The 20,501-nt window shown below is 37.2% G+C and overlaps 1 protein-coding gene across 1 annotated transcript in view; it reads left to right on the forward strand.

Moving 5' to 3' along the window:
- Nup107 (nuclear pore complex protein Nup107) overlaps nucleotides 1–20,501 on the forward strand; it is a 446,410-nt gene that overhangs the window by 134,742 nt on the left and 291,167 nt on the right. Inside the window, exon 7 of the mRNA XM_090373566.1 lies at nucleotides 10,082–10,146. Coding sequence (XP_090229692.1) covers nucleotides 10,082–10,146 — 65 coding nt within the window. The remainder of the gene's footprint in view (nucleotides 1–10,081; nucleotides 10,147–20,501) is intronic.

Below are 20,501 nucleotides of genomic sequence, written 5' to 3' on the forward strand. Positions count from 1 at the left end.
CGTTGGCTTGACCCCATCCATCATCAAGCCATTCGTATTGCTACTGGTGCATTCAGAACATCACCTGTCCAAAGTCTGTATGTTGAAGCAAATGAACCATCCTTATCGCTTCGACGAATGCAGCTATCTCTACAATATGCCTTCAAGCTGAAGTCCCTGCCAGATCATCCCACGTGGACATCCGTTTTCGAGCCACGATGGGAAAATCTTTACAACACACGACGGACCGCTAATCGCCCATTCGGCATTCGTGTCCAAGAGCTACTCAATGAGCTTAACATCTCGGTAGACAAGGTCGCTCGATCACCAAAGGAGCCCCTTCCACCCTGGCATGCACAAACACCAGCATGTGACTTCTCGCTCAAGATTGCGACGAAGTCTAATACTCCGCCTTCTGTCTACCTGCAGCTCTATTTACAACACCGTGCAGAACATTTTGACTTCTTGCCAGTCTACACAGACGGCTCGAAGTCAGAATCATATGTGGGATCTGCTGCTGTCTTTCCAAATAACACCATATCAGAGCAGATACCCCTTGACTGCAGCATTTATACTGCAGAGCTGCATGCCATAGAGTTAGCTCTAGATCACATAAGAAAACACCGTTACCAACGGTGTATTATATATGCCGATTCCGTGAGTGCACTACAGGCTTTATCAGCGATGTCACACATTAACCATCCAACCCTGTCCCGAATTCAGCAGATCATACACAATCTCTATGGAAGTGGATTCGATATCCGCTTCTGCTGGATCCCCAGTCACATCGGGATTAGAGGAAATGATTTGGCTGACACTGCAGCCAAATCTACAGCCCTGACGGATAATCTTGACCTGTTAGTCCCCTATACAGACTACAGGCAAGTGATCCGTAGTAACTTACAATCTCAGTGGCAAGATTCTTGGCATCGCCTGATTACTACAAACAAACTATGTCGAATTAAGCCTGTGATCCATCCTTGGCGGTCCAGCTCACGCAGGGATCGCAAAGAGGAAGTTGTTCTTGCTCGGCTCCGCATAGGACACTGTCATGTTACACACTCCTTTTTGCTGAGGGCTGATGACCCTCCTATGTGCGAGCAATGCGACACCGTTTTATCCGTCCAACACATTTTATGCGATTGTACCAATTTTATAAATGCTCGTTTTAGCGCTTTTACCCATCTGACTGAGCCATATACACTCAGTCAGATTTTAAATGACAACGACAATGTGTCAGCAGTTTTTAAATTTTTAAAATCGATCAATATGTATACACTCATATGAAATATACAATTTGCTTTTATGTATTGATATGTCTGTATATATATATATATACACATGCAACTTTAGACGAAGTAACCTTTTTTAAAACTAACAAGTCTAATTTTCTTTTTGAATTTTATCCATTCCTTGGTGCACTATAACCTTGCTGTTTTTGCGCCACAAAAATCCAAATCCAATCCAATCCAATCTCTCTCTCTCTCTCTCTCTCTCTCTCTCTCTCTTGTATTCCGCTGCCGCTGGCTTTGGTGCTTGCTTTTCAACGTTAGATTTGTGATTTTATCGAAATCTTTAAACAAGTTTAGTTGATGTAACTTTCGGCATCGTCACAATTTAACTAAATGACACATGACCGCACTGCTTGACAAATGCGAAGTAACTGAACAAAGTAGTTACTTTTAACGAGTTGTTCAACTCTCAAAAACTAAAAACCCAATTTGAAACTAGTTATATATCCTTGTAGAGCTCTCAAAGGGCAACGATTTTGTTGCTTACTGTTTTTGTCTAACACATAGTTTTCAAGATATTGTGAAAACAAACTTGAAAATGCTCGAATTTTTAAACTCTCATCTTTGCATCACTATTACACGGTAACCAGTGCCTCCATAGCCAAGTGGGAAGGAGCAGCAGTGTGTAGCACATGCTTCTTGATTAGACCGGGGTTCGAGCCTGTCACCACCAAATACGGAAAGATCAGGGAATGACCACCGCATATCCCGGAGTAATATGGCCTTAGTTGCTAATGCTCCTAAAAAAAAATTACACAGTAACCATAAGAGCTACATCAAAACTATTTATAGATGTGAAAACTACATTTCCTACTGAACAATTTTGTCTCTTACTGTTTATGTCTGTCTATCATAGTTTAGAAGTTAAAGTAACCAAGGCACAATGGCAGATGACTAAAATGTGAACTTTTTAATTTTTTCGAAAAAAAAAAAAAAATTAAATATAAAATTTCTAATTTTTTCTTGCATATTTGTCGATGGCATTATATACCTGACAAAATAAGTATAAATTGTTTATACTATTGTCTATTAGTTTTGGAGATATAACAGCAGTTAGACTTTTCACTTTTCATGACATCCTGAGCACCGTAGGATACCCCCAGCATAGATGTTATTCTCGTCAAAAACCTTGTATGTATGTTCCCTACTAATATGAATAATAGCTGTAATACGAGTAGGGAACATACATTAGTATAAACTCACAAGACACTTCAGTGCTGTTAACATGCTAAGGCATATTGGTATTTGTAAGGAATATTGGTATTCCTGACAGGGTGCTAGTATCACGTAATGTACACTGCTCAGCTGGTGAGGGATACTGCTTACCAGTTGTTAGTAGTAAGCTTGTGAGAACACTGCTTGATTTTGTGTGGAATGTGGGTCATATCATGATGGTGCTGTTTTGTCATATTTTGAGGTTTAATTGTACTTGGAATTCTCTGCACTAATTGTTCTACTTTTCTACCCCAAATTGAGTGGTTGGTGCTCACCACTCTCTCATATGTACTCATAGGCCCAAAAGGTTGAGACCACTGGTGTAATTGCAAGATTACAAATAAGTGGTTTATATTCACTTAGTATTAATTCTATTAAACTAGTTGTACCCGGTGTAGCATATGCCATCTTTCTGATTATGGCATAAAATAGTCTAATATAGATCCTTCAGTCATCACCATTTTTGTTTAGCAGTGATATAATTCTACAGTAGTCACCTGTGGGATATATGCTTGTGTCTCTATTTGCAGGTGGTTCCCTGTCTTCTCCAACAAATATTGCAGCAACCTCTGTTTTGGATGTAGGTACGTTATATTGTCTCTTATCTAAGTCCAGGTCTTCTATAAATGCCATGCACACATTCATTGTTGGATTGGCCTGGGCCATTTGATATATTTGTTTATATGACTCAGCAAATAGGTTAACTTTTCGCAGCATCTCATCCAATTGTTGCATTATTTCGGCCATACACCCTTGATTTGATTTTTTTCAAGCTTTTTGTTGTTGCTTCAGCAGAATTGAAAATATAAAACTGTCCATATCCTGGCTTATTTGCCTCATTTGGATATAGCGGTGAGACCAAATGGTAAATCTGGCCGTGTGTTCTAAAACAGTATGGACCATTTCCAGGTGGTGATTTAATCTCGATGCTCATTGATGCGAATGCCATTGCTGAGTTGTGCTCTCGTATATGTTCTCTGTAGTTATTTGCTTCACGTGTATCCCCTTTAAGCAGCTTTCGTAATAGAGTAGGTGTCTCAGAGAGAGAGAGAGAGGGTCAAGTGAAACATCTCAATCATGACAGTATTTGGTGTATTTATTTAATGTGTTTAACTCATGACCCCAATATTCTGTATCACAACACTCACAGTTGTAACGCACATTTCCTATATCATGCTCTTCCACATTAATTACAGCTCATTGATTATTGGCATCCGGTACTTCTATTTGATTAGTCCTACAGCATTTCACCCGTCTTCTCATTCTTCACTGTTTTCTGTCCATCTTCATAGTCGTAGTCTCGTTTCAGTCTCTTAGTCTATTAGAGCTCTCCACTAATGTTTCATTAGCATTTCTTCTACATTTTCTTGCACACTGTTTAGCCATTTTTAAAATTCTTAAAACTTAGAACGGTTTATTAAAATTTAATAAACAAACATCGATAGCTTTCAGGCATAGGTTGCCTTTCTTCAATCGAAAGACGTTAATACAAAAATTAAGAATGCCTGGCATGGTGTTCATGTCATGTGAGGTGAATGGGTGCTGGCAACAATTAGCAGTGGAGAATTTGGACAGCATACCTAGCATTTTATATATATAGATATTTTTGACAATTTTTTCAGGGTTAGATTAATTTAAGGTAACTGAAAACTTTTTGTAGAATAAAGAATAAAATATTAAAATTGATAATTTAAGTAAAAATATAAAGATGATTAATAGGCAAACCATCTTATTTTTAATTTTGAAGTGACTGAAGAAGCAAAGGAGGAAACATCTGAAAATCATATTTATTATTCTGTTAGTAATAAATACATTCTGAACTTCACACAGTGGAAGTTGTTGTTTGCTGGATTTATTGGTGCAGTGGCTACTAAGGCTATAATGCGCTTAGTCTTATTTGGTACAGGTTTGGTATATTAAACAAGAGGATTCAGATCAGATAACATATTCCCCTGTTTAATTATGTTTTTACATCATTAAACAGGGGAAGTGTTTTCATTTTAAAGACAAGTATTTTGAACTCACCATGCTGATTGCTTGATAAGACTCAGGTAACAGTTGATTAGAAGCATATCCACCATGGTCCTCTCTATCTTCCTTGTACACATTATAATCACCATAATGTAATTTCTCATTAGCAGTTTCAATATGACTCTAAATCTCATTTAGATCTACAGTATTGGTTTTAGAAGACTTTACCAGCAGCTCCAATTCATTCAGTCTGTTAACAGCTGCTGTCATTACAATATAAACAGATAAATTTTTTTTACTACATATCAATTATAACTGGTCAAAGGAGATTTTGGTGATTTATGATCTCTTCCCATGCACATATTGTATTAGTGTTGGCAAAATAATGCAAGGAAACAAGCTTATACAGCATTTACTGTTTATACTGTATGCAGTATAAGCTGTATACAGTATACTGCATAAATTGATGTATGCAGCATGTTACATTTACAAATAAATAAATAAAAAAACAAGTTGATGTATGCAGCATGTTACATTTCAGGCATATTAGAAAATAGTAACAATTCATGATTTATTAAAAAGAAAGAAAAAAAGCAAAAAAAAAAAAAAAAAAAGCTTACACTCAGTGATCACTGAACTGTGACCAGCCTATTCATAATGGTGTGTGCCACTTAACTTGCAGTATAAAAAGCCTAACAGCTTCTTATGCTAGAGCAGTGGTAATTTGCATCTGGTTGTACAAGTCAGAATGATAAAGTAGCAGTTATGGGACGTTTCAAAACAGCACGATTGTGGAAGATTGTGGGTTGGTGCTCCCATATTGGAAATGGCATGTCTTGTTGGTTGCTTGTGGCTTGGTGTGTTTAAGGTGTACAAGAATGGTGTCTAATGGGTCAAACCACCTGTTGACAGAACTGTAAAGTATTATGCAAGGTGAATGTTCGCTGTAACCAAAAGGTGCAGTGTGTTGAATGGACTCAACAGCAAGTCACTGTGCAACAGTTGACATTGCAATACAATATGGGCAATAAGAGACGAATATCCCAAATGATGATGTGCTGCACACTCAAACGTATGGGGTTTCACAGCAGACAACCCACTTCACCGCTGATCATCATCAACAGCAAATGCTGTGGTGTCGACAACACCCTGATTGGACACCGGAGGACTGGAAATGAGTGTGCTGGTCAGTTGAATCTAAATACCTGGTGCGACATTCTGATGGATGCCTTTGTGTGTAAAATGAGTCCACGGATCCATCTTGTGTAGTGCCCACTATCAAGCGGGTGGCTGTGGTTGCTTAAAGGGAGGCATGTTTTGCTGGCACAACCTATTCCCCCTGGTGCGTATGGACCAACGTTTCACTGTTGAGGTCTACCAGCAGTTCTTAGGAGGCCGCATGCACCCTGCCATGTTGTATTTTTTCCCGGACAGAAATAGGATATTCCAAGATGATAATCCCATATGCCATGTCATTGGGGTCCACACTGTGCACAAGTAGTTCAAGGAATGCAGTGAAGTAATCACCCATCTTGATTGTCCTCCAAATTTACCCGACCTCAATCCAATTGAAGATCTGTGGGACGTTTTGGAATGGTGAGATGTGTGTATATGCAATCATCATCTATTCCAACACTTTGGAAAGCCTTGCAGACAGCATGGCTGCAGATCCCAGTGGATGTCTTCAGATATCTAGTGGAGTCAATGCCTAGGCGAATAGTGGCTGTTATCTGTGTGAATGGTGGCACAACATGGTATTAGGTAAGTGGTCATAATTCAGTGATCACTGAGTGTATGTTGTGTACCAAGAAAATTTCATTTCTGCATATCACTCGCACTCACATTGTCCATTCATTCCTGCAACCAGCGCATGGCAACAGACATAGTATACAGTGATTTGGCTACAGTATAATTTGTGGATGGCCTATGTGATATGTTTGAATAAAAATAAATAATAGTAGCCAGATTTCTGTTGTCTAATTTTAATGTAATTTGGGAAAGGTTGACAAATCACTGTAACAGCAAAATATAAAATTTCATGAAAATGTATATCTGAAAGTCGAGTTATTACATGTGGATAGATGGACAAAGAAATAATAATCACCATATTTCTATTGGTCTCCAGTTTTAATGATATTTGTTATGGCTTGATAAATCTTTCTGAAAGGCCCAAATATAAACATTCATGAAAATTCATCCACTGGAGTTGAGCTGTTACATACAGACAAACATAGTGAATAGAATATTATGCATATATGCTAATGTGCATAAAAACTTCCCACTTCATTTGTACAATTTGTTTAACAATTTATCTAACATTTTATCTAAATTTATTTATACTACCCACTTTGACAACACTACACAGAAATTTCTTCCAGCAATCCTACATTCTCTGGATTAAAGAAAATTTTTGCACATCTATCCTGCAACCATTCTTTAAATTGAAATTTCATTTCAATTTAAAGAATGGTGGCAGGATAGATGTGCAAAATTTAAATAATTCAATTTAAATCATATCCTGTTGTGTGTGTTAACGTCAAGAAAACAGAAGATTCTTCTTCTTCCACTCAAGAAGAAGAAGAATCTTCTTTTTATTTTCTCCACTTAGCAATCCCTTTTTCCATTGCAGCAACTTGTCCCTAAAACCACACTGCTCCAATTTATCCAGTTAGTAAGTATAGTAATCTCGTATGAAATCTAAATATACACAGTGTGCCAATTAAATAACGAGACTGATGATACTACAAAAAAAAAAAAAAAAAAGAATAACGCTAATGGCAAAGTAAGGTTATATATTTTTGAAGTAATCACCTCCACACTGTTTACATCTTTTATATAAGTTTTGAAAACACTTCTGAAACTCCTCTTCTGGTACCACTTTCACCTGGTCAGTCACTGCAGCCTGGATGTCCTTTATTGTCCTGTAGTGTTCCTTTTGTGGCTGTTTTCATTTTGGGGAACAAAAAGTTACCTACAGGAGCCAAATCCCATAGATTTGGCCGAATGTGGTGGGGGGGGGGGGGGCGTTCTATGATGAATCAAATTCATCAAGCAATTTTTGGTGAATCAATTCACCAAAAATTGCTTGATGAATTCCTGGTTGACCAAACAGAGATCGGTCAGTCAAGTCAGGGATCAACCTCTAACGGCTCACGTCCTTTATAAAAACAAGAAAACCATTCAAACGTTCATCAGCATAAATTTTTTTTAAAATCGTCAAAAGTTTCCGTAGCACTTTTTCCTAATTTACAGTAAAATTTGATAACTGCTCTTTGCTCCGTTTTCAATTTTCTGATGACATGCACAAAACTACTATTACTCTTTCTGTCATAAATGATGAACTACTGACTGGACAAGTTTCAACTTGCTCTTTGGAAAGGGCACACTAGCTGATCTAATCATGTACTATTTGGCCTCTTATGTTAATACTAAATGCAGAGCGCACGCAGTCTTGTTATTTAATTTGTGCACTGTGTATGATGTCAGATATTTGTTTTGCATTCTGTTTGTTCATTAGTGCATCATAGTATCCAATCAGATTGGTCAGTCAAGACTGCACCCTCAACAAATCCATTACTTCTTTAACCAGTGATTCCATTATTTTTCTGGGTGCAGAAGTCAAGCTATTCTGTAATTAGTCACTTCATACTTTGATTCCCCTTTTGGAAAAGGAGAGATATTTGCACCTCTTCAGTCTGTAGTGACCTTCCCCTGAATCAAAAAATACTCATTATATAATGGTTTGAGGTGGTTTTTTTTTTTTTTTTTTTAACTTCTTTTGTTTCTTCTTTTAATATAACTAAATATATTCTGCATCCAACGGGGCACCTTATTATTGCTTTTAGCTCTCTAACAGTTCTCTTCCACTTTCTTTTCAGCTATAAAATTATTTAACACAAGTATAATAAGGAATACTCTGTTGGTATCCCTATCCCTAAAAACTTCATGTATCATTGCAGACAAAATATTTATTCAATTTATCAGTAACCTGAAGAGCAATATCAATAACACCAGGCCAAGGCAATCATTACAGGCTTCATTGTAAGCTTCCTTATCCCCTGATAATTTTTAATTATCCCTTGAATTTTTATTTTCACACACTAGTGTCATCAGTTCAGCTAACATCCATCTGAGATCTTAACCTTGAAAAAAAGCTACAGCGATTATTTCCCCGAATGCTTCTCATTTGCATTTGTTCTGTGTCAGTTTGTCCCACTGAAAAAAAAATATATATAAAAATGCTCTTAACACCATTGTCACCTTTGAAAGTGAAATCCTATTTCTTCGACAGTGTGGCAGTGATCATAGCAGCACTATGATCACTGCCACTTGGTGGTTCCTGAAGTTTCTTAATGCTTGGCAAGTCACTGCTTGTAATCAGGTGGAATATTGCTTTCTCTGCTGTTTCTCTAACATGCTCTTATAGAAAACCCATCCAGTGAATCAAAGAATTTTTCTTACTGCATGAGTGACCAGATTTATAAGTTTCATTTATTCTCTGAAAAGTTAAAAGTATTTTAACTTTTCAAATATTGACATTATTTATGACAGACATTTTGATTTTCTCGCTCACTCTCTTTGTCTGTATTCTCTGTCTCTATTTTGAAATATGATGCAGTGTGAAAAGACATCTTTGTTATTGACTGACAATAAGACTGCCATAAGAAAATTTGTCGTCTCAATTTTTTATGATGAGCATAATCCAGAAATTTTTTTGAACAGCCTTGTATTGCTTCTTTTTTATGCAAGTGCGATAGCCAAGTCAAGACTATCGATGTGTGGTCAATAATCTTTTGCATGCCAGGACAGAAAAGTATTTTTCATTAGACTTGTGATTTCAGAAGTGGTTCTCTTGCTTCACTTTACAAATGGGCTTGAAGAACACCCAAGGATAGTGAAGAATTTCTTTATTTAAGGAACAGATTCTCAAGACTTAAATGATGCAAAAATAAAAACTGACATTTTTATTAGCATAGAGTTCGATCATTTATGGAGGCTAGCAACTTTATTGATGTCTTTAATGATACTGAAAAAAAATCAAGCATGGAAAGCTTTCACTGGTGCTGTTCCTAACTTCTTAAACAGAGATAAAACCAGCAGTTTTAGTGAACATATGTAGACATATGTTACAGGAAAGCCATGCAAATGGTCACTGAGAATCCATTTTCTCTACTCACATTTAGAATTTTTTTCATTAATTTGGATGTCAACAGGAATTAAGATATTTATGTTATGGAGAAATGATATTTGGCAGCTAGAATCCTAGTAAAAATACTCACACCCGTACATACAACCAACACCACCACCACCACCTCCGCCGGGAGTTAAAAGTAAAAATTTTAAGATGATAATTAAAATATTTTGATTTATTTTAATCAGATTTGAATTCGTACATTGAAATTTACCAGAATGACCTATTTTCATTTTAAGGCAAATTGAAATGTTAAAATTTGTTGTACTGTACAATTAACTGTTTTTCTACTTGGTCGTTGGACTGCGTGTGGTCCTTAAATAATTACTGCTTTGTGATGTAATTTTTATTGTAGCATTGTCAATATATTAGTCTATACAAATAAACTAACTTTTATTATTCTTTACATTCTTATTTGAGTTTTTTTCTTTAGATATGCAGGGAGAAAAATAATTTTTTAAATGAGGTGGTCCTGCATCATGGTCCAAATGAAAACAAGTAGGTTTCTATTTCTTGTAGTCAGATAATTTTTGGAAAAACAAATCTGATGTTAGGCTTGCTCATGATAACCTTTTCCCTTCATATTATTAATTGTGGGTGCACAGTATGAATGTTACCTCTTTGTAATTATATGAAGTCCAGTTTTCTTATAATATATTTCCATATACCTTAGAACAGGGGCGTCCAACCTTTGAGGGGCCAGATTCAGAAATTTAACTCTCTTCGGGCCATTAAGGAAAATTACAACGATATATTGCAATTATCTAGCTACTTTCTCATATGTATGTCATATCAAGGCTCCTGCATATGCCTAGAAGCACATATATGTAAATGGACCTTTAAAAATATTTTTACTGTTAAAATTACAAATGCAAAGAAAAAAATGTTAGTAAGTTATTATTTATTCAGTACATGAATAGGCAAATTAAATTGTTAGTGAGATATTTGGCACTGTTTTTGTGTGCACAAAAGTTCAGTAATCACTGGTACACGTGACTTATTGATTTAGTAATATGAGCTACGTTGCATAAATGTTCATCTGTCAATAATGACCATGAATTTAACTATGTTTTTCATCAATAAGTAAAAAATTTCAGAGCTGCAAAGGCTCAATAACTTCCACGATTTTTCAATATATTAAAAAAAAGTAAGAGATTACCTCAATATTTTTCGTGAATGGTTCCAGTCAATTCTCTCCAAATGTAACGAATAAAATAAGATGAAAAAACAAATTAATGAATTCCCTCACTCATAGAGATACGACCAAATTCAACGCACAATGCAATTGAAAGCCGAGAGCCCCAACCCGACCCCGAAACACATCAAACCACCGCAGCAAGATCACAAGTGTGAGAAGACATTGTGTCAGAATAAATAATTAAAACTGCTTCCGATAATAAATAATTAAATCACTATTAAAATCACAATTAAAATTTGGATGAACACTCAAATTAAATGAAATGCACAGCTGTTTCCCCTCCTTCTGATTTTTCATCCAAATTTTAATTCCGTTGCACATTGAATTTGCTCGTATCTCTCTGAGTGAGGGAAATCATTAATTTGTTTTTTCATCTTATTTTATTCGTTACATTTGGAGAGAATTGACTGAAAGCATTGCATAAAAAAGATTGAGGTAATCTCTTACTTTTTTTTTTTTTTAAATTTTTCATCAATGAAAAAAGGCTTCCACAACAATATATGCTATCAAATAGCACAATAAACAAACATGGCTGAAAAGAATTGTGAAGGATCGTTTGTTGGTGTATTTTCTATAAAAAGTGAGAATATCATTCTCAACAAAAGCTCTCAAATGAATGCTGGATTGAACTTAAATTAATTCTTGCTGAAAGCTATTTTCTACTTTTATGGTAGAAGTATCTACCATAAAATGTAATTTTCGGTAAGAATTGTGTTAAGTATATGTTTTCTATTCTATCTAAGTAAATCTCTGCAATTAAGCCATTTAGGCTAAGGCCCATGGGCAAACCAAAAATCTGTGTATAAATCTTACCCTGAAATAAAATATAATTTGCCTCAATCAGTAATTTAATTAACTCAAAGATATCTTTTTAGGCAACCTGATACTATTAATGCTGATAGTATTATTGTTCAATAAATCTCGGATTATATCTAGCACGTATAATACATTCACGTTAGTGTATAGTGAGGTTACATATAGTGAAAATAGTTTTACTTCTTCCCCAAATCTGCAGTTCTTTAAATTAGTGTATAGAGTATCATTGTTTTTAATACTATATCTTAATATCTGCCAAATTGGTTTGATAAAAAAAGTATAGATGTGTAGCCAAGCTGAAAAAAGCAGAGTATTACTGTATAAGTTCATTTGTTTTGTGTATAATTGCTTTCTAAAGCAGTTGTGTATTTTTCAGTCTTAATGTAAATAGGAGTAAGGTTTTATGATAAAATGGAAGCCATGAAAACACCAAATTTTCAAATTGTTATGTCCAACATGTCTGCCAACCAGTGATAATTGCTTGTTGTTAGTTGTGTAATAAAAATTTTGATCATGGTATAATTTATAATGAAAGCTATTTTTAAAATTAGTCTAATGAAAGTAGCTCTTCATGGGTTAATGAAATGGTGACAATAAAGATATACCTGCAGCTCTTCTAGACTATGCTTCTAATAATTTCTTGAAAATCATCCTGAATTTCTTGAAAATTATTATATTGAAATTACGTAGAAAATTATGAAAATATAGCAAAGACTTCTTTACTTATATAAACTCTAGAAGGGAAGGGGTTGAATCAGTTTGGATTAATTGTTGATGATCCTGCTGAGATAACTGAAAAACTGAATGAGTATTTTGCATCTACATTCACACAAGACGAATCCTGTAGGGAAGTGGAGGACAGAAGCTTATTAAATTCTAACAAGGAGCTAAGTGATTTTGTAATAATGGAGAGCAAAGTGTAGGGGAAATTGTTGAAGTTAAACATAAGAAAGGCACCTGGGGTGGATGGGATCTATCCATTTATATTAAAGGAGGCGGCAAAGGAAATAAGCAAACCCTTAGCCATAATTAGAGCATTGTTGGACTCAGGGCAGGTCCCCATAGACTGGAGATTTGCAAATGTATCCCCAATTCAAGGGGGATCAACCCGAGTAATTATAGACCTGGTAGATTAACTATAGTTTGGGGGAAAATAATAATTTCACTTACCAAGGAAGGCTTAAGTTCTGAAAATTGCAGCGTCTGTAGACTAGATACCTGCGAGGTGATCTGATTGAGGTGTATAAGATCTTGAATGGTTTGAGCGGGCTCAATTCTGATGGGATTCTTCCTCTTGCTGAGATTATGAGCCAGAAGGGGGCATAAATTCAAATTGAGGATAGACTGTTGTAGAATAGATGTGTGGAAATTTGCCTTTACCCAGCATGTAGTTGATTGCTGTAAGAAACTTCCATCTGTTCTTGTGCCAGTTGATAGCTTAAATAAATTCAAGGAAGAACTGGACAAACAGTGGGTGGGTGAAATGGTTTTTTTTTTTTTTTTTTGGGTGATGCTGCATAAACTTGCTTTCTTGCATCATATGCCTCTACTAACTTTACATGCATCACACATCCAATGTGTGATGCATGTAAAGTGATATTAAAAGTTGAGCTGTTCATAAGGCAGAAGGTGGAGCTGAAACATTTTTTGTATAAAAAAAGAATTAAAAAAGCAAAATGCTACCCAGCTGTGCTGAAAGTGAGATAACATTTTTTGCTCATCAAGAAGCTGCTGCATTTCTTAAAAAAAATTATGGAGAACAAGCACAAGAGAAGACCTTGTGTTTTTTCTTATGCTTGTTCAGATCGTATACATGAGAGGTGTGTGGTGGATGTTACAGCACTTCTCAGTCAAATGAAGTCAGATGTCGTGTTGTCAGTGTATAAGTAGTGTTACATGTTGTAAAAACAAGGTGAGAGAAACCTTAGTAGATATGTGGTGTGGATTTGGTCTCTTTTTTTTTAATTTTTTTTTTTATTTGTTGTTTTTGGGTTGACACAGACTGCTTCCATTGGTAACTTTAATACTTTGTGGTGGTCATAGTGAGTTATATTTCATCTCCCTTAATGATATGTTGCAAGAACCTTACCTTCATGTTGTAACGAAGCAGATGTGTCTGTGCCAAATCCTAATGATGCAGTTCTTTTTCCTTTTGGTATGTATTATGAGCACTATAACAAGTAATGTAAATGTTTATACAGAATGATGTGTGCAGACCGAAAGCAAATTTGAACAGTGTGAGCAGTTCAGTGAATATTCAATTCACTGAACTACTCAAGTTCACATATTTTCTTGTACCAGCTACACTTGCATGACCACAATAGTATGAGATGTAATGGTGCAGTTTGATGCCCCCACCAAGTATTATCTACTAGCATTTTGCTCTTCATGAAACTGTAGATCTTGGGAATGGTTAGCTGTTGTCCAGAACAAATAGGAAACTTTCACAACTCATGTACTTTGTTCTGTGGATGAGTTGTGAAAGTTTACATATCCCTTCATTCTTCATAAACTTCAAACATTCCACCAGCAGCTTTTGAATATTCTGACTCCCTGGCGTGGGCACCTGTGTGCAATGAGGAAACCTCCCTCATTGCTGAATCTTGGAATTTTCTAAATGATTTCTAAATGAACTGGTTATAGGCATAAAAAAGGTGATGTGTGCTAGTCCTCCAGATTAGCATTTCTGGAATCTAGTGCCCACAGCCTAGATTCTAAGATAACATTATAGGAATATGGTGTGTTTCCGAGTGTTTCGACCTGTGGAAATTCAGAAAGGGAGAGGGAACCTAGTCGTTATGGCATCCATCTTCAATATAACACTTTGGCCCTGCTTTGACAATAGGAGAGATCCTGGGTTGGATTGCCCAGGATGTGCACACAGTTGAATCTTCCAAGGGATCCTTGCTGAATCTTGGAATTTTCTAAATGATTTCTAAATGAACTGGTTATAGGCATAAAAAAGCCACAGATTTTTATATTGCAACTGATTGTTAATAGTACTTTATAGTTTATTTTATTTTTTCAAGGGAGAGAGGGGTAAACTACATAATATACAAAATTTACTAAATATATTTGTTTAGTGAATTGTTACTTTGTGTTCATACATTTTTACACAAAAACTGAACAATTATCACTTCATTATTAATAGGTCACCAATCTTGTTTGTGAATATCAGTTAGACAATTAAATAAACTACCCAATTTTTCAATGTTTTTGGAATGCGGAAGAACTTTTGTGCCTCTGAGGAAAAGCTTCCATCCTGCCAGTGAAGTCTAATGCTTCTTGCTGGATTTATCCATTTTCTTAATCATAGCCAGAAAACTTCTGATCCAAATAATGGTTTGTCAGATTTGGGAGTTCAATTTCAGACATGTATATATGCATAGAAGTAAATTAGTATACGCAGTGCCAGATCACCAAAATCTAACAGGGTGTTAAAATGATTTTGTGATAACAGAGAGAGAGAGAGCAAAGTGGAAGAGAAAATTCTTGATGCTTAACATAAAAAGGGGTATCTGGGGTGGATAAGATCAATCCAGTTATATTAAAGGAGGCAGCAAAGGAGGTATGCAAAGCTTTAGTCATAATTATGAGGGCATCTCTGGATTCAGGAGAGTTCACTATAGATTGGAGATGTGCGAACGTATTCCCAGTTCACAAAAAGGATCAAAGAGTGGCATGAGTAATTACAGAACTGTCAGCTTAACTTCTGTTCCAGGGAAAATAATGGAGTCTAGTTAAAAAAAAGTAATGCAAGACCATTTAGAGAGGAATGCAATTATACTCCAGTCACAGCATAGATATGTTAAGGGGTGATCTTGTCTAACTAATCTTAGTGTATACTGTGATGCAGTAACAAAGGAACTGGATGCAAAAAATAATTTTGATGTCAATACTTGGATTTCAGGAAAGCTTTTGATACTGTTAAACATGCCCATCTCAGTTCCCATCATCTGTCAAAACCAGATGGTTCTATTGTTGCTTCAGCCAAAGATAAAGCTGACCTGCTGTCATCCTGTTTTTCTTCCAACTCATGTATTGATCTTGGTAAACCATCTCCCACCATTCCCAGTACACTCCATTCAGTGCTTCCTGTGATCTTCCGTCAAAAGGATGCCTGAAGGATTTTGATCATTTGGGGTGCTAAGAAAGCTCCAGGTCCTGATGTTATTTTTCCACTAGTCCTCAAAGCATGTGCTCCTGAACTTCTGTTCTTTGTCACCTTTTTTCGCTATATTATTTAAAAGGTGTTTTTCCTTCTGCTTGGAAATTTGCTCATATCCACCCAGTTCCTAAAAAGGTTGACAGATCCCGCCCATTCAATTATTGTCCCATTACAGTTACTCCTACTCTTTCTGAAGTAAGGGAGAAATCAATTAATTGCCAACTCTTAAACTATCTAGTAATCTTCCATCTTATCAATGATCGTCAGTATGGATTCCATCAGTGTCGATCCACTGGTGGTATTCTGGCTTATGTTACTCATCAATGGACAAATTCAATGGAAACGTTTGGTGAACTCAAGCATTTGTTCACGACATTTCAAAGGCTTTTGATCATGTTTGGCATAAAGGTCTTCTAAATAAGCTTCCATCTAATGGTTTGACAACTGTTTTTTGTAATTGGTATCCAGTTTATCTCTGACTGCTCGTTACGGGCGATGGTAGATGGCTGTCTGACTTCTCCACTAATGCTGGTGTTCTCCGAGGTTCAGTTCTTTCTCCCACTTGTTTCTTCTTGTATATTAATGACCTTCTTCCATTGACTGGAATTCCTATCCGTAGTTTTGCATATTGCATTCCACTTTCCGGTTTGAGAAACCTTGCCCTGCGCTAACAGCTTGAGCGTTTGGAATATCAACTACCACTTCCTTAAATGCTGATCTCCAGGTAATTCTCCAGTGGGACAAAGATAACTTAGTTGATTTCAATTCTTCTAAAACTCAGACCTGCCTTATATCTCGCAAAAAGGACACTTCTATTTCTAGGCAAGATCATATATCTCTATTGTGCATTACCCTGACTTATAATTTCTCTTGACATAAGCACATTACAAATATTGCTTCATCTGCATCTAAAAAACTAGGTTTTCTTTTTCACTCTCAGCGTTACTTTTCTTCCAAACAGCTGTTCGCTCCGTAAAAATTTAAAATACACCTTACCATGGAATATTTATCCCAAATTTGGGGCAGTGCCCACAAAACATCTCGCAGGCTTGTAGATTCTATTCAAAAGATGGCAGTTAGGTTAATTAATGACTCATCTCCAACAGAGTCTCTCCAAGCTCTGTCTCATAGACATTCTGTTTCTGCTGCATGCCTTTCTATAGATACTTCCACGAGCACTGTTCTTTTGAATTGGATTCTATAATTCCCCACTCTCTCTTCCAAAAGCAGTTCAAACATGTGCCGCAACCAGTCAACATCCTTTTACTGTCCAATTTCAAACTCACGGAACCAACTTTTCTTTTTCCTCATTTATTCATTCGATTTCTGTTTTCTGGAACAAACTTCCTTCATGCGTATTTCCTGAAAATTACAGTCTACAGAAGTTCAAATTCATTCTAATGTAAACAAATATCTGCTTTCATCTAAAAGTATATTCTTGGTTAAATGCTAAGAGTATGAAGGAGATGGTTTATGCATGGGTAAGTAAAATGTAAAGTGTGTTTAGCGGCACCAGGGGTTTCCCCCATCTCCATGTTGCTCACATTGTGGGTGTTCCACTTCGCTGGAAATGCCAGAGATTTAAAAGTGTATGGTCATTGTACAAGTGTAGTGCCGTGTACCATTGTTAATCTGGTCATTTAGCTGCTGGACCCCTGCTGATGCCCAGCGTTACTCCACTTTCACCCCGTGGAGGCAGACCAGGAAACCAAGTAGTTTAGTTGTACTCTGGCAGGTCCTGCCACTTAGTTTCCTGAGATTTCAGTGGCTAGGCCCTAAAAAAAAAGGGGGGGGGTTGCTGGAATTTGGTTAGGCCGAGAGGTATGCAGTTTGAATTTCAGCATTTAAAATTTTTTGACGTGTGGGCATTCGCTGATGGATTAGACAGAGTGGGAGAAGACTGAAGACTGGAGGGAAAAGACAGAAATGTTGGGGCAATAGAGAAGGCACCCCAAGGAAGACAGTGGGGCAGGCCCATGCCCCACCAGTTGGGAAAAAGGGGGTTGAGAGGAGATGGTTTTTTCCTTCTGTCCAGGTTTGGTTGTCACAGTCAATATGTTTTCCTTTCTTGCCTTCAAAGCATTTCTCTTTTTCTTTTCTTTTTCTTTTTTCCTTTTCTCCTATTCTTTCCTAGGCGCCTCCGTAGCCAGGTGGGAAGGAGCAGCAGTGCGCACCACACGCTTCTTGATTAGACCGGGGTTCGAGCCCGTCACCACCAAATACGGAGGATGCGGAAAGGTCAGGGAATGACCGCCGCATATTCCGGAGCAATATGGCCTTAGTTGCTAATGCTCCTAAAAACCAAATAACAAACAAACAAACAACTATTCTTTACCTTTTCCTTTTGTTTCCATTTCTTTTCTTATTCTCTCCTCTGGTTCTAGTAGTGTATTGTCTTTTAATAGTCACTGGGTTTGGAGGATTTGGATTGATTGTTGTGGGCTTGTAGACTTGCTGAGAAGCCATGCCGGTAGCTTTATGAGGTGTCAGTCCATAGTTCTATGGTTGTGGAAGAGTTTTGTCTTGAAAAGAGCTCCTGCATGAAGAATGTGAAGGCACAGTAGTGTTCCTAATTTTGCAACACGAGCTGTTCTTGGTTCCTGAGTGTGAAATGGGTCTTTGTGATGAGGATGCGGCGCAGATCCTCGTAGTTAGAACATTCATGTATGAGGTTGTCCCAGGTTTCTTCCTCTCCACAGTGACACTGTGGTGAATCTGAGATACCAAAGTCAGAGTTTCCTCCTGAAGGAACCATGTCCCATGAGAAATAATGTGGTATGGAGGCCTGGAGCGAACCATGCAGGCTGGCTTGGGTATATTTAATGTACATCCGGGAAGAATTTCTGTGTTATGGCTCCTTTGGGGGAGTCGGACCATCAGGCCTGCCAGGTCTGCAACAGGTGTGTCGTTAGCACTTGTGTTGTTTGTTGGTTCAGTTGTGAAGCCAATGCAGGTGGCCGCTCTCCCTTTGGACAGTTGTTAAAGCAGTCCATGGCACACAATTTCCAGGGCCAGTTGAAGGAATCCAATGAGAACCTGGAGTGCATGGGTGCTAACCGTACAACACTCTCTGGAGATAGTCAGAAGGATAGAGTGCTGTATGGTGTCTAATTTTCTCCTGTTTACTGCAGTAGTTGCTTTGTTGTACCACACAACTGCAGCATATGACAGAGCCGGGATGAAAATAGCCTTGTAGAAAAGGGAGAGTGTCCTCTTCTTCAAGCCCTGGTAACTCTGGAAATCATAGCAGAGTAATTCCTGATTTTGGTACGTAAGTAATTGAGATGTGGGGTGAAGGATATGTTGTTATGCAGGATTATCCCGAGATATTTTAGTTCCGTTTTTAGCTCTATTGTTGTTCCGTGAATTTTTATCTGTGGTCATCCTAATATCCAAAGATCCCCCTCAAGAGGATTGAATTCTGTTTTTCCGATGAAATTCTGAGAAGGTTTTCTTGGGTCCAGTGCAGCAGTGTTGAGATGGCTCAATTTGCTGTTGCTTCCATTTGGGCTCTGCTGAATGCCTCAAGCATCATTATCAAGTCATCGGCATAGACTTGCATTTTTACTGTTTTTTTTTTTTTTTTTTTATGTAAACCCCAAACATGAGAGGTGTTAAAACCTATAGTACTTAGTACCTTGCTTGGGTTGGAGGTTGAGAAGATGAAAGAAGATATTTGTTGACATTGGACTTGAACTTCTGTAGACTGTAATTTTCAGGAAATACGTATGAAGGAAGGTTGTTACAGAAAACGGCAGTTGAATGAATAAATGAGGAAGATGAAAAGTTGGTTCTTTGAGTTTGAAGTTGGACAGTAAATGGATGTTGGCTGGTGGCAGCACGTGTTCGGACTGTTTTGAAAGAGAGAGCAGGAATTATAGAAGCTAATTCAGAAGAACAGTGCCCATGGAAGTATCTGTAGAAGAAACATGCAGCAGAAACAGTACGTCTGTGAGACAGCGAGTGCAGAGATGAGTCATTAATTAACCTAACTTCCCTATTCTGAATGGAATCAAGAAGCCTGAGAGAGGTTTTGGGGGCACCACCCCAGATGTGGGAACAATATTCCATGGCAGGGTGGATTTGCAATTTATACAGAGTGAGCAGCTGTTTGGAAGAAAAGTAACGCCGAGAGCGAAAGAAAAAACCAAGTTTTTTAGATGCAGAGGAAGCAATATTTGTAATGTGCTTGTGCCAAGAGAGATTAGAAGTCAGGGTAATCCCCAAAAAGAGATATATCACTTTGCCTGGAAATCGGAGTATCACTAAAGATAAGCATAGGAGCAGAAGAATCCTTTTTGCGAGATATAAGACAGGACTGAGTTTTAGAAGGGTTGAAATCAACTAAGTTGTCTTTGCCCCACTGGAGAATTACCAGAAGATGATCGGCATTTAAGGAATTGATAGCAGATTTTCGAGAAGTTGAAGCTGATTGAGCAGGACAAGGTTTCTCAAAATGGCAAGTGGAATGCAATGTGCTATCATCGGCAAAACTATGGATAGGATTTCCAGTCAATGGAAGCAGGTCATTAATATACAAGAGGAAAAGAGTGGGGGAAAGAACTGAACTTGTGGGACACCGGCATTAGTAGAGAAGTTAGAAGACAGAGAGCCATCTACCATCACCCTCAGTGAGCGATCAGAGAGAAAACTGGATAACCAGTTACTAAA

The sequence above is a fragment of the Mastigoproctus giganteus genome, chromosome 5 (genome assembly GCF_048544385.1).
Source record: "Mastigoproctus giganteus isolate SK-2022 chromosome 5, ASM4854438v1, whole genome shotgun sequence".
NCBI classification, from domain to species: Eukaryota; Metazoa; Arthropoda; class Arachnida; order Uropygi; family Thelyphonidae; genus Mastigoproctus; species Mastigoproctus giganteus.